Source organism: Moschus berezovskii, chromosome 11 (assembly GCF_049115385.1).
Source record: "Moschus berezovskii isolate FMDL1 chromosome 11, NW_MosBer_1.0, whole genome shotgun sequence".
NCBI classification, from domain to species: Eukaryota; Metazoa; Chordata; class Mammalia; order Artiodactyla; family Moschidae; genus Moschus; species Moschus berezovskii.
In genome coordinates this window covers 8,560,344-8,574,904 of record NC_142470.1, presented here as the reverse complement: position 1 = coordinate 8,574,904, position 14,561 = coordinate 8,560,344, and the positions used below count along the sequence as shown (strand labels likewise).

The following is a 14,561-nucleotide window of genomic DNA, read 5'->3' as shown; positions in this document are numbered from 1 at the left end:
TCAATCCAGCAGCACTGGCTTGAAACCCTCCCCGACCCCAACACATCCATCCCCGGCCACAGGTATCTCCCGGCTAGACACAGAGTTAACACCTGCTACTGTTCTTCCCCAGAGTAGCAGAAATAAAATCCCCGTGCTAAAGTCAGCTAAGAAGTGTTGATGAGAAAGAGCTCCTTTTCCCCGATTCCCCTGCTGGGCTCTCAAGGATGCACCAGGCAGGCTCCTGCCCCCTCTCTAGCTACAGTCCCCCTGCTCCCCTCCACAGACAGGCACCTGTCTGTACCCCAACTCTGGTGGCCAACGTCCAGCCTGTCCTTTGAGACCCAGCTTAACAACTCCCCACCCCAGCACTTCCAGAACCTTCTCTGCCCCCCACCCCCCCAGAACTTCCAGAACCTTCTCTACCATCTCTCTTTCTCCAGGCCCACCTTATGCTTTGCAACCACCCTGTGGAGGCTCTCATTAGGCCAAGATGGCTTCTGGAGTTAAGACAAAAGACTAAAGTTTTCCCCCAAAATACAGCCAACAGGGCTATTCTTTTTTATTTGATATATTAACTATGCAAAAGACAACAAGAGAGAAGGAAGAAAAAAATTAAATAATCCATTATCCTACCAGCAACCCCCCCAAATCTCTATTAACACGTTGATGAATTTCCTTCCATTTTTTTCCTACACCTGCACAGACCTAGTATGCACTTGCAGACACCCAGCTCATCTTTACTTTCAATGGCCACATGTTACACTATTGAACATTACCTACTGATAGACATTGTTTTGAGCTTCCCTGGTGGCTCAGACAGTAAAAAATCTGCCAGCAATGCAGAAGACCCAGTTTGATCCCTATGTTGGGAAAATCCCCCGCAGAAGGGAATGGCAACCCACTCCAGTATTCTTGCCTGGAGAATCCCAATGGACAGAGGAGCCTGGTGGGCTACAGTCCATGGGGTTGCAAAGAGTTGGACATGATGAAGTGATGAACACTTTCACTATTTTTCAGAGAGTGTTTCCCTCCTTTTCTTTTTTTTCTGTTGTAACCCAGCTGTAATGTAACCATCTGGTTGCGTTCAGGTAAATTCGGGGTGTGGACTGGCCAGGCAGGTTTCACCAGGGCCTTCTGCCACCTTTCTGCCATCACTCCCACTGATGGTGGGGGACGGTGAGGACCACCCGCCCTGGGCAGTCCTTCCCCACCCAGCCTATAGAAGCACCCAATGCCGGTGGTCATTGTCCTAAAACCCAGATGACCACCCAAGCCCTGGGTGGGGTCAGCAGCAGGACCCCAACCTGCCACAGTACTCATCCTGGAAGGGTCCATTTTTCTGACCAGGAACTGAGACACCAAGAGGGGAAGGGACTTGAGTCACTTGAGGGACCCTGGGCGAGTCCCTGGGCCACCAAGGACAGGAGGGCAAATACAGTTATCGCCAAAAAAGCCCTCAGACAAGCACCTCCAGGGCCCACACAGGCGATTCTCTAGGAGCGTGGTCATCTCATCACGATGCACCCTCTAATAATTATTATTTAATTAATGACTGGCTGGTGAGCACTTATATGCTGCATCTCTCTGGCCAAGCCTTGAGCTCTAGGTGGGCAGGGCCCGGGCATGCTTGGTTTGGGTGCCAAGCATACAGTGGATCCTCAAGGAGTGAAGGTGTGCTACAGTGCCAGACACACAGTGAGTCCGCAGGGGTACCAGGACCCAGGTGCCGCGTCCCTCACCTGTCACACCAGGGCTCAGTCCTGGAGGCCCAGAGCACAAGCTCTCAGGAGCTGGGGGAGGGGCAGCCCATCCTAGAGTGAGTCCCCGGGCCCTGCCTCTCCAGGCCTCACCCCTAGGGCTCAAGGACAAGAACAAAAGACTCAAAGCCAGTGAGTCAGACAAAGAGGAATACACGCAGGGAGGAAGGAAGCTGTGTGCACTGCCGCACGCGCTCCAGGCCTGCGGTCTCAGACACGAGGTAGAAGGCAAACCCTCCTTCCAGACGGGCCAAAGGGAAGTCAGAACCAGCCAGGGCCCTGACCCTGCCCACATCTGCCCCACCCTCTGAACCCACTCTCGGCACCCACCAGATCCTTCTTCCAAATAACTTCAAGTCCAAATAACATCTCGTGCTTTGAGATGGAAAAATTGCAGGACATTTACTCATTCACTCACTGCTAAGCAATTAATTTAAACTAACAAATGTCAATAATAGCTATTGGTTATTGAGCATTCACTATGCCCAGCACTCTGTTAAATATGCATAAACATAACTGATCAATGCACGTAATGCAAATTATCCTTTATATTATTAAATCATAGCTAATAAGTGAAGTGGTATTATCATTCCCATTTTACAGCTGGTGAAACCAAGGCATCAAGAGCTACAATAACTGTTCTAGCAGCTGGTGGCACCAGCTCTGCCCTGTGAGGCCACACTGTCCACCTCGTGGTGCTCATATCACTGGCAAGAACCCTGGACCTCAACTACGGGAGGTGCCCAGAGGAGGCCCCAACGCAGCTGTAGAGAGTGGCCGCAGGGAATAGTGCTCCTGGCTGTGGGCTCAGTCTGTGGGTCCTCCAGGGCCTCTCCAAGTCTAGAACTTGGCCCAGAGGGCCCTTCAGAGGCTCTCATCCACCTCCTTCACAGAACCACGGTGGAAACTGAGGCCCAGGGCGGAGGCCACGTCCCCCCAAACTCCCATCCACAGCGCTGGACTCTCAGAAGCCACGGAGGGGGCCTCAGGAAGAGGGGAGGGGAGCGGAGGGGCTCTGCCCCATCCTCATACGGGAAGTCTCCTGGGCCCCACCCGGGGAGGCGGGGTGTCCAGGCCCAGCCGTAGCCCAGCCCCGCTGCCCACAGGGCAGGCCCCCAGAAGCAGTTCCTCCCAAATTCTGCCACCATCTCAACAGGAAAACAGGAAAGCTGAGCTGGGCAGCCAGCAACAGCCTGACCCAGAGTGGAGGTTTGTCTCCCAGGAGGAGCAGGCCAGCCTGAGAAAGTCACCCTGCCACCCCAGGAGGGGCCTCGCCTCCGGCCACAAAGACTCAGCTCAGGGCGAGAGAAAGGGCTCGCTGTGTTCACTCACTCGGCACAAATCCTCGAGAAAGGGCTCGCCCCCATTTTAGAGAGGGGGTAACTGAGGCCCAGAGAGGGGACGTATCCTGCCGAGAGCCGCACAGAGAGCCGAGACTGTGCAGAGCGTGCCCGCGGACTGAGCAGCAGTCGTCCCAGGGGGTCCAGCCTCCCCTCCTTCCTCTTCCTGGCAGCTTAAAATATGGCAGCGGGGGTGGAGGGGAAGGGAGCTTGGCTTTTTTTAAGCCTCCACAACACCTCGCTGTCTGCGTGTGGACAGGCCTATCTGTGAGGCCGGCACAGGGCCGCTTCTCTCACGGAGGGCTTGTTTGTTTACTCTGTGTTCAAAATTATAACCTTCGCGGCCCCACCCAGGCCCGACGCTCCTTCCTGACTAGTCTCTGCTGTCTGGGGCATCCAGGAATGGAATGGGCCCCGGGTTCCCGTCCTCTGAGACCCTGGGAATGTCTCTCTCCTCCTTCCGGGCCTCAGTTTACTCAGTTACGAAAACAGAGGAGGGAACTGGTCGGATGACCACAAAGGGGCCTTCCTGGCTAGGAGGGAGGAGGGACTGGGCCAGAGAAAGGAGAGCAGCCACGGCCCGTCAGCAAGCTCCAAACGCAGGCAAGTGGGGAGCTGTGGCCGGAGCAGCCCAGACCACAAGCAAACCACAAACACCCCTTCCACGCTAATTGTGGCTCCGCAGCCCAGTGGAGCCCGAACTCCCCAAAGCTTCAGTCCTGTTTCTCTCTTCTCCCCCTTTCCACCCGCACCTCCAGGGAACACTTCCAAAAACACAAACAAAAAAGCAAAAGCTAAAATGGAAACAGAAGTGCGGCTGTCAGCCCACTCCCCTCTAGAGGTCCCATCACTCCTGAATTCCCAGGAAGGCCAAGGACACCGCTCCTCCCCCAAGACTCAGCCAAAAGGGGGCTGCCATGTACCCAGAGAGTTCCACATGCCAGGAACAACTGCCTCCCAGAATCATCGCAGGGATCACCTTCCCATTTTATGAAGGGGAACCTGCCCAAAGCCACGGGGCTTTCTGGGGCAGAACTCAGTTGCCTCCTTGTCAAGGCCAGACACGTTTCCTCTTGAGTTGGGCTGACCAAAGTTTAAAACCAACGTGCACTTTGGAAACATAAAGCCCCACTGTCTTTGTAACACAAACCACACTGCCTTCAGCTTGATGGAAGCTTCTTGGATGGCATGAGGCCCATGAGATCAGGGCTCGTGTCCCTGCTTCATCCCTTCTACCCAGCACAGGGCAGTTCTCAGAGAAGGCACGTCCCTCCATAGCAAGATGGCATTATGCAATAAATAATTGCTGGGCACCTGCCTTCAACACAGCCCAAGGCCCACAGGCTCCCCCGAGGTCAGAGCCAGGAAGCCACTAGAGACTGTGCTCATGCCCCATTGCACAGATTGGCAAAGGGGGGGCCATACAGGACTTGCCAAAGGTCACCTGGCACCAGCCCTCACCCTCTTGCCTTCCAGCCTGCACCTGTAAATGGCTCCTGGCAGGTGGGAAGGATTAGAGGCAGGTTAAGCACAAGAGGGTGAGTAGCTTCTGGCCCAAGGAACTTCTGTTCTAGAAGATTCTGGCTTAACAAACTTGGCTGGACACAAAACAGCTCCATTCGGTGTGGGGCATGGGAAGGAGGGACAGCAGCTGTGGCCGGCATGGTCACAGATGTGTGGGTGTGGAAGTGGGGTTCACACTTTCTGAACCACAATTCATTCTTTTTTAAAATCTTTTAAAATATATATATTTATGTATATCTATGCACTGGGTCTTAGTTACAGGACATGGGATCTTCGATCCTTATTGCAGCAGCATGTGGCCTCTTTAGGTGTGGCACGTGGGATCTAGTTCCCTGACCTGGGATCGAACCTGGACCCCCCTGCGTTGCTAGTGTGGAGTCTTAGTCACTGGGACTCCAGGGAAGTTCCCAAGCCACAACTCAGTCTTCCTCTGCTCCTCCTGGGTGCCCAGTTACCCACTGAAGTCCCTGGCCCTGCATGTGGACCCTGCCCCCAGGGCCCTGGCCCACACCCTGCACTTTTGATCCCTGAGAGGAGGGACTCCCTCAGCCAACATCCTGTCCCAGACGATACAGAACAGGAAAGACTGGTGACAACGGGACACCACCCCATTGATGCCTCACAGCAATCCAGCACGTCTAGGCTACCGTAGGACACTTCACAGACAAGGAACCTGAGGCCCGGAGAAGGGAAGTCACCTGCCAAATGACAGAGCCACCGAGACAAGATCTCAAAGTCAGGTCCTCAGAATCCAGGCCCAGCCCTCTTCCCACTCTGCCCCTGGAAGAAAAGGTTCTCGTACTCAGAGTTGCTGACAAAGGGAGTGAGTCTCCCATCATCAGGGGAATGATAAGCGGGGTTGCAGGACCACTGATTACCTCAATAAAACCTATGTGCCCAGTTGCTTCAGTCGTGTCTGACTCTATGACGCTATGGACTGTAGCCCGCCACGCTCCTCTGTCTGTGGAATTCTCCAGGCAAGAACACTGGAGTGGGTTGCCATGCCCTCCTCCTGGGGGTCTTTCTGATGAAGGGATCAAACCTGAGTCTCCTGCGTCTCCTGCACTGTAGGCAGATCCTTTACCACCGAGCCACTGGGGAGGCCCAAAACAAACTGATGGGGTCCATCAATCCCACGGGACCAAGAACTGGCACCAGGTCTTCCCAACCTCACACATCACCATCACCGAGGCCTGGATGCCCCATCATCCCATGTGTACACACACAGAGACAAATACACACACACACACACGCACCCTGACTGTGACCCATCCATACTGGTTCAGACCCCTCCAAGGCCTCCCCAGGACACTCAGGACAAGGTCCCCTCTTCTTTAAGGCCAGCCCCTGCAGCTCCCTCCTCCCCCATCCCTCCTCACCCACGGGACCAGTCACCCTCACACTTTCCCACTGAAGGCCTGCCCCCCAGGGACACCCCTCACCCTGCAGAGGGGCAGCCAGCCAGGCAGTGCCACATGGGCAGGGGCCGTGGAAGAGTTTGGGACTCAGTGTGCCCCGGTGTCCAGCACAGTGCCTGGCACACAGTAGGAGATCAACGACTATTGAGTGAATAAAAGAACGAGCAAGTGTGTCCGGGGCCAGAGCCCATCGCAGAACCTGCAGGGCCTCACAGACGCACAGATGGGGACCCTCTCCTTCAACTTCTAACATCCAAACCCACCCAGTCCTGCCTTCACAAGGAAAGGCTTTTCAGAGGCAGAGAAAGCCCGTAAGTAGACCCTGGTCTTGGGGTCACAGATAGAGAGAAAAGGCACAGAGCAAGGCAGAGCCATTGGTCAGGGTCGTTCAGAGCAATCAGTCAACAGAAACCAGATCAACCAAATAAATCTGGACACACGGCCAGGCGAGGGGCGCGTGTTCCCATCTGTCTTTTGCCTGTTTAGCCTCTGGGCCCTGCCCAACATCGGGCACAGCGCAGGCAACGCTGTTGACTGACTCTGCTGTGTTAGCACAGCCTGTCTGTCCTCCACCCCCAGGTGCCTACTGACCGCTGCAGCTGTCCAGGGCAAGAGTCTGGGGGCTCTTCAACCTGGGGCGTGCCAACTTCCTGGAGCACATGGCATGGGCCTGGGGGCCCGAGGCTGCAGGACAGACCCGGCCCATGTCTGTCCGGGAAGTGTCAGTCATCAGAACTACCGTGTGCTGTGTTCTCATGGCTCACCAGCCCTGGGCTGTGCCGGGAAGGGGCTGTCACTCTTGATTCTATGCCCTGAGAAACCCGCACTTTCAACCTGTTGTACAGAAGGGAGACACGGAGGCTCAGAGAGGGTGGCCAACCTGCCATCGGGTGGCAAAGCTCGGGCTCGAACCCAAGCAGTCTGCCTGTGCAGCCTTGCCCAGGACTCCCCGCTTCTTCTGTCTTACCATCCGCTGTGTCACCAGGTAGCTCCCTCCACCCAAGCACATCTACACTATATGCTGAGATGGTTCCCGGGGTGGGGGTGGAACCAGGGGCCCTGGAGAGATGGGCACTTCCTGTTCTTCCAGTTTGAAAAATCGGTGTGATCAGAAAGATTGCAGCGTTTCCGTGACTCAGGCCCCAAGATCCGACAGGGAAGCGGGAGCACGGCTCTGCTCCACCCTCGAGGGTGTGAAATCTCCATCTTTGCTTCCAACGCTGCCTGGCACCGTCTTCAGAAAACCCTTCTTCCGCAGGCAGGGAAGTGGGTGGGGGCGGGGCAGGGGAAGGAAAAGCAGCTGAGGAATTTCTGCGACCGCAGAAGGATGCTGCGAGGAGACCCGGGCTGGAGTGAGTCATGAGCTCGGTCTGCGGAGGAGGAGGAGGAGGGGGCGCCGGCAGGAGGGCAGGACTGGCCAAAGACAGACTTGAGTCTGGCTGAGTAATGACCGGAGGGGGGCCTCTGACACATGCCGCTCTTCCCACTCGGCTCCTCCCTTCCCAGCCCCCTTCTCCCCACCGCCTGCCTCTCTCTGGGCCCTTTTCCATGCTGTCTCCGGGGCCACTGACTTGCTCTGTCCCTGTGCTCCAAACCACGGCCAGTAAGATGCCGGGAAGAGAGGTGGAGGGTGCAGATTCAAAGAGACAAAGGAAGGCTTGGCACAGAATAAATGCTCAGTTAAACAAGGGTGAAACGGACAGGTTAGGAGCGGCCCCTCCTTCCTCTGTCTTCTCATCCTCTGGCAGGAGACAAATCAGTGAACTGCCCTCAAGAGAAGCAGCAGGACATACACGGTCGGTCACACCCAGATGCCATCCATGGACATCAGTCCATGTCCCCCCACTCCCCCAGTTCACCAGCAGCCCCTTTGAGCCTACTCCCAAGGAAAGATGCTTAGAGGCATCAGGGGGCTCCCAGGAATGGACCTCTCTTGAAATGCCCAGGCTGATGGGAGCTGGCTGGGGGAGGGGAGGGCAAGTGGATGAGTCTCTCTTCAGCAGGGAAGTTGACCGGAGTGGGAAAGGAGACAAACATAGTGACTCAGCTTGCCCCTGAAAACCACCTATTTGGTCACAGGGGAGCCTGGTGATGTCCTGCCTTAGGGGAAAAGGCTAAGAAAAACGTCTGCACAGATGTCCTTGGGCGGAACAAGATGGAGTTTTGGTGAATGCTTCCAGGGAGGTTCTGATGACCCGGGAGAGATGTTTATTATACATCGTTCAGTGCAAGGAGCAAGGCAGGAATTCAGTCAGGTCTCGGCAGTGTGTAACAATAAGCACAGAAGGGAAATACCACTAAAGAATGAATTCTTGCAGGATGGTGGTGACTGATCCTCCTAGTTTTGTCTCTAAACCTCATTCCTCAGGCGGCAGGGAGGGAGGCCCACGGCCCAGTTTGGGTCCAGAAAGGCTCTTTGGCAGCGTGTGTGGGAAGGATGGAGGGGTGAGGTGGGAGGCAGCTCTGAGCAGGCGAGGCGGGAGCTTGGGCCCCAGTGGTGGGAAAGGAACAGAGAGGAGGCTGGGTGGAGGGGGGAGGGCAGGGTCAACGCCAACAAAAGCACATTATGTAAGACGACACAAGAGCAGGGCAGAATCTCCCCAGACGCCTCACCTCCAGGGGTTGACCCAGACCTAAGCTAAGGGCAGCGGCTGAGGCCAGCCGGGAGGGGGTGGGGGTGTGGGGGGGGTGGCACACTGCTTCCGGCTGGCCTGGTGGACTCCCTGCAAAGCCCAGGGGAGCATCAGGACACCTGGACAGGCGCAGCCTCCAACCCTAAACTCCTGGGAGGCACAACCACGGCCCCAAGGGGGAAAGGCAGGCTTTTAAAATCAATTCAGAAAACAAAAAAATATATATATATTCATGACTTTGTTCAATAAATTAAAAAGATACCCCTTTTCTCATATCTGATGGTCCAAAAGGGTGATAATCCTTGGAACTGAAGTACCAAGTGCTGTCAGGAAGGAGCCTTTTCAGGGGCTCTGCGTCAATCCATCAAACCGTGACCTAGGCGTTTTCGTTTTGAGACTCCTCTGATAGGGGAACCTGGCTCGGGATGCGTGTAGGGCAGTTCGGGCAGCACCATGGTTACCAGCAAAACACTGGAAACAACCTCACGTTGGTTGACAGGGGTCTGGGTAAGTAAACCGCGCCATGCACAAAAGGAAACTCACCATCAGAAAGAGGAGGCAGGCTCGTGTCCTGACACGGAAAGATGCTCACAATATTACTGAGGGGGGAGAAAAGTCAAACCACAGGAATACGCGCCATGGGCCCTCCTTTTGTAAACAGAGCTAAATGTGTATGTACACAGCCATGGGCGTTTGGGGACCCAGACACACCAATCTGGAGGGGTTTCTTCTGGGGAGAGGGATTGAACGGGGAGGAGCTCTCATGTTTGTTCATTTCTCCACTCCCAAATTGTCTGTGTGTGCCTTACTTTTGCAATCACGCAACACGAGCAGTGGTTGCCTAGAACTGGGAAGGACTGGGGGCGAAGCAGGGGAGGGGGCGAGGGGTGACGATTCACGGGTAGAGAGTTTCTTTCATGGGTGACCTAAGGTTCTGAATTGATCGTGGGGATGGTTGCCCGACTCTGAATATACAGAAAACCATTGACTGGTCCACTTTCAGTGGGCAAACTGGCTGGCAGGTGAATTGCATTTCAATAAAGTGAAAGTGAAGTCGCTCAGTCGTGTCCGACTCTTTGCGACCCCATGGACTGTAGCCTACCAGGCTTCTCTGTCCATGGGATTCTCCAGGCAAGAATACTGGAGTGGGTTACCATTTCCTTCTCCAGGGGATCTTCCCGACCCAGGGATCGAACCTGGGTCTCCCGCATTGGAGGCAGACGCTTTAACCTCTGAGCCACCAGGGAAGCCGCATTTCAATAAAGCTGCTATTAAATAAAAGAATTAGCAACGGGAAAGGTGAGGCTGGCAGAAGGGAAGTGGGCAGGCACTGGCAAACTTTGGCAGGAGCCCTCTCAGGTGATAAACCTCAAGGCACTGTGTGTATGTAGGCAGTGGGGGGGAAGTAGTTCTTGACCGCCACAATTTCATCCTGGTCAACAGAATTTCCAGAGCAACAATTGAGTCCTTTAAGGCCATCCTTGAGGCAGAAGCCCCCCTCCCATCCCCCCCTATTCCATGCCAGGCAGTGCCAGGTTTTCTGCAATGAATGCAGCACCCAACCCCCTACTTGTATATCTTGAGCAACAGTGAACTCACTCCCTCACCTGCCCCATCTTGGTTTATGTGGCTCAGACCATATGCAAAGAACCCCTCTTACAGCGCTGACAGAAGCCACCAGCACACCCACACTTGTCCTGGCCTCTGCACCAGGTAGAGTTATAAGCTGGCCTAACCCCGCATCTCTTCATGTCCTAGTTCCTTCCTTGTCATTTGGGTCCCCCATCACTCACTGCTGTCCGGACCAACTCCAGAGAACCCATGCGCATCTCACACATATGCCAATGCAGAAGGCAATCACAGGTTCCCAAAACCCAGGTGGACTCTTACATCCAGGAAACCAGCATCAACCTTGACCCCAGACCCTGGACAGACCCTGGACAAGCTCTTAACCACAGCTATAACTGCTCCCTTTAAACTCAAACACTGGACCCCTTTCAGGAACAGAGAATAAAGAACCATCTCAATAACAAAGGGAGATGTTTGCTAAGCACTTACTGTGTCCCAAGCACCTGCATGATGTCATTATTCCCATTTTACAGATAAGAAAATTGAGATTTAGAGACGGAGACCCTGAGCTGGCTCAAGTCTGAGGTGTGTGGGAAACATTGCAAGTGGTTCGGAGGAGAAGTGGGCAGCAGAGTATGAGATGGTTGGATGGCATCACCGACTCAATGGACATGAGTTTGAGCAAACTCCAGGAGACAGTGAAGGGCAGGGAAGCCTACCGTCCATGGGGTGGCAAAGAGTCAAACACGACTTAGCAACTGAACAACAACAAGGCCCTCAGAGCCGGAAGCAACTTTGGCCCTCAGGGAGCACACTGGTTCGGTAACAGTGGGAAACTGAGACCCCGAGAGAGTAAGTGAGTGGCTGCCCAAGGTTACACAGGACTCCTGGCTCCCTGGCCAGGATTCTTCCTCCATGCAAACTCTCCTACGAACGAAGGAGAAGCTCATCCTGCCACCAGCCACATGGGGCCGTCGGTGTGAGAACAAGCCCTTGCTTGCCAGGAGCTTTGAAATCCCAGGATGAAAGGTGCTGTGACAGCAAGAAAAAAAAAAACGGCACCATGGGCAAGAGCGCGCCTGACCCCTGCCAGGACTTGCAGGCTGGCACTCACCTGCTCGGGGTGCGCACGGAGCCCCGGGAGCCACCAGCCAAGCCACAGAACCTGAACAGGAACGGAGCCTCGGAAATCAGAGCACAGCTGACTCCTTTACAGGGCAACCCTGGGCCAGACAGGGAGGGCTCTGGAATTTTAATGGTCCTGCAGGAAAGTGTCCCGCTGCCCTGGCTGCTCCGTGGGAGGGGCGAGGAGGATGTGACAATCTCCCCAGAGATTCCCCAGGCAGCCCCCTCTCGTGGGAGGGGGGCTGGAGGCTTGCTGGCTGCCTCCCCTCCCACCCGGTACTGCAGGAGCCCCCTCAGGTGAGCCTGTACCAGGAATTTGAGGCATCTGAAGAGGGCTATTAATAGCACTGAAGTTTTGAGAAGAAAGAGGCCAGCAGGCTCTGAGTGGGCCCAGCCCTCTTCCACCCAGCCTGGCATCCACAAAGCAAACCCAAGCCTGCCCAGGAGAGGACACTTCACCTTTTGTGGCCTCCGTCTCCTCCCCTTCAAGGTGGCAGTTCTCAGCCCAGGAGGCAGGAGGAGGGGGAGAGCCAGAGCTGGGTGTGTGTGTGGGGAGGGAAACGCCCCCCCCCAAAGAAGGCGCAGCACACCCCACCCAGGCGGGGGTGAGAGGGCCCCAAGAGGAGGTCGTGAATGGATGGACTGTTACAGAGCCCCAGGAGGCTGCCACCGACAGGGAGGGGACAGGAAGACTCCGCCCCAGCCTTCCTCCTCCCAGAGTCCAGGCCTGTCCTACAAACAAGTGTTCCAGGACTTAACCCCCTGCTGGTTTGATGCTGGAGAGGGTCTGACTCACTTCTACATCACCCTCACTGTTGGGCCCGCCCCAGGCCTGGCACAAAAGGGGATCTCTGGCCGTGGGCCCAGGACCCCAGTCACAGGACAAATCTTTGTGTCCAGCTAGGGTGGGAACACAGCATTGGGAGACCCCTGGTTCCTGTTCTCCAGAGGTCTGAGTGCGCAGAACACAACTGCTGAAACACTACAGGATGGCAGGACACATCACGATAAGTGTCGGCAGACACAGTGTGCCAGGTCTACCCGACAGAGAAAGGCAAGTTCAGCCAAGAGCAACAAGCTCCCTTCTCATAGAGTGCCCCCCACCATCGTACATGGTCCAGCATCTCACACACTGGAGTCTTCCCCATGCCAGAGCTGTAAGTAAGCCATGTGAATTAGCTCACTTAAATCGATTAATAAGCAAGAAAGTATTCACCCCATTTCGAAGAGGGGGAAACTAAGGGGCCAGGACGTTAGGAGACGTATCCAAGAGATCCCAGATGGGAAACAGACGCTGGGATTTCCCCCCTGGCAGCCTCCCCCAGAACTGAGTTTCCCAGGCAGCTTGAGGGTCTTACCCTGTCTCTCCACTCCTGGGGTTTGGGGAAGGAGGAGCCCAGGACCCTACAGCACTCCCTGTGCTTTCCCAGGGAGGAAGAGGGCAGCTGCCCCTCTGAGAAGCAGCCTCTGTCCAGGGCTGGAGCAGGCGCGGTTGAAGGAGGGGGCTGAGACTGGGCTCTGGCCTTAACCAGCCCCCTAAACAAGCTGCCCAAGGAAGCACCCAGCTGTGCCGGAGGCCAGGGACAGGGGTTCTGACCCACCCCTCCTGTGCACCCCATCTCTCCTAGGCCCACTCCCCAGGCTCAAGCTCAGACCCTGATGGGCTAGTCCCTTGGAAGCCTCGGCCACGTGTACTGGGTCTGGAGCCAGAGCAAGCCGGGGCCTGGGACAGTCAGGGAAGGTCAGGACACGCTGGCCGAGTGGGCCCCGACACTTCCGGGCAGAGATACCCAAGGTGAAGCGGGGAGGCTGCGACCCTCTTCCACAGCTCAGACTGCGGGAGTGTGTCCGGGAATCCAGAGACCCGGCGGCTCCCAGGGGTGGGTGGAAGTTCGAGTCCCCTCGGGAGGGGGAAGGGCGGGCTCAGAAGGAGCCAGGAAGGGGCACCCAGACGTAGGAGAAACAAGCTTGGACAACAGGTCTTGGCCCTGGGCCACTCCCGCCCTGCCCGGGGCCTGACTCTCCGCAGACCCCAGCAGGCAGGCCGGGACGGGGGCGTGGCCGGGGCTCCCCGCCGGACCCCCCGAGCGCGCTGCGCGGCTCCGGACTCACCTGCGATGTGCTGACGCCGGGCGTCGTCCAGGTGCGTGGACAGCACGTCCCCCATGATGAGGAGGAGCCGCGCGGCCCGATCCGGCCGCCGCCTGCCGCTGCCTGCGCTGCTCAGACAGGCGCCGCTGGCGCCATGGAGCCGGCCCGCCCTGCTCCCGCCGCCCCTGGCTGCGGCCTCTGCCCGGCTCGCGCTCCGGCTCCAGTAGCGTCGGTCCACTAGCTGGCCGCCTGCGCCTCGCGCCCCAGCCCGCGGCCCCGCCCCGCCACGCCCCGCCCGGCCACGCCCCCGGACCCGAGCCCCGCCCCCTCCTCGGTGGCTGGCGAGCGGGCGGAGCAGGGGCCCGGGGATGCGGGACCGCCTGCCAGACAGAAACAAAGAAGACGTAGGGGAAAGAGAGGCCGAGGGGGAGACGCGAGCAGGGCGCACCGGGCCGCGACCGAAACGAAGAAGGAGATGGCGCTGGCGGCGGAGCGTCTGAAAGGACTGGGGGGCCTGCGGGGTTCCAGCCTGGGTGTCAACTCTCCCCCACCCTCCCCGACCCCCTTGGGAAGACAGCCACTCGGAGAAGGACGTAGGGGACCGGTGGGCGACGCCCAGGAGCACTCCTCCCGCCCCTGCTGCCCTGCCCCCAGCCCCGCCCGCGGCTGCCAGCTCTCAGGAGGTTCCTTGGCCTTGATCCGACCTGCCCCAGAAGGTGTACCCGCCCGTCTTGCACAAGAGTGCAAGGAAAAGGGAGGTGGCAAGGAAAGCTCCGACTCAAAGGCCAGGCGCGCGTTCCTCGGGCTCCGCATGTGGGTATTTCACCTCGGAGGTGGCTTGTGGGACAGGACAAGTCAGGAATAGAAAAGAAAAAATACATACAGTTTGTAAAAGATGCAGATTCAAAACCCATGGACCAGCATGGAGTTTGGGGGCTGGGCATTGTTGGGTCACAGGTACCAGGAGAATGTGATGTGTTTCAATTCCACCCCAGTATCCCCCAAGCTGGTAGGGGAGCCGGGTTAACCCCTGGAACCCCCAGATCATGGACTGAGGTGACAGAAGCCATCCTTGGCTGCTGATGTTCAGACCTCCGGTACTGCATCCTAGGGGTCATCCCG

The 14,561-nt window shown here is 56.8% G+C and overlaps 1 protein-coding gene across 1 annotated transcript in view; it reads right to left on the bottom strand.

Moving 5' to 3' along the window:
• Positions 1-13,700, bottom strand: part of NIBAN2 (niban apoptosis regulator 2) — a 53,339-nt gene extending 39,639 nt beyond the window's left edge. Inside the window, exon 1 of the mRNA XM_055400937.2 lies at positions 13,461-13,700. Within this exon, the coding sequence (XP_055256912.2) occupies positions 13,461-13,515 (55 nt within the window). The 5' untranslated portion in view covers positions 13,516-13,700. The remainder of the gene's footprint in view (positions 1-13,460) is intronic.
• Positions 13,701-14,561: the final 861 nt, after the last annotated feature.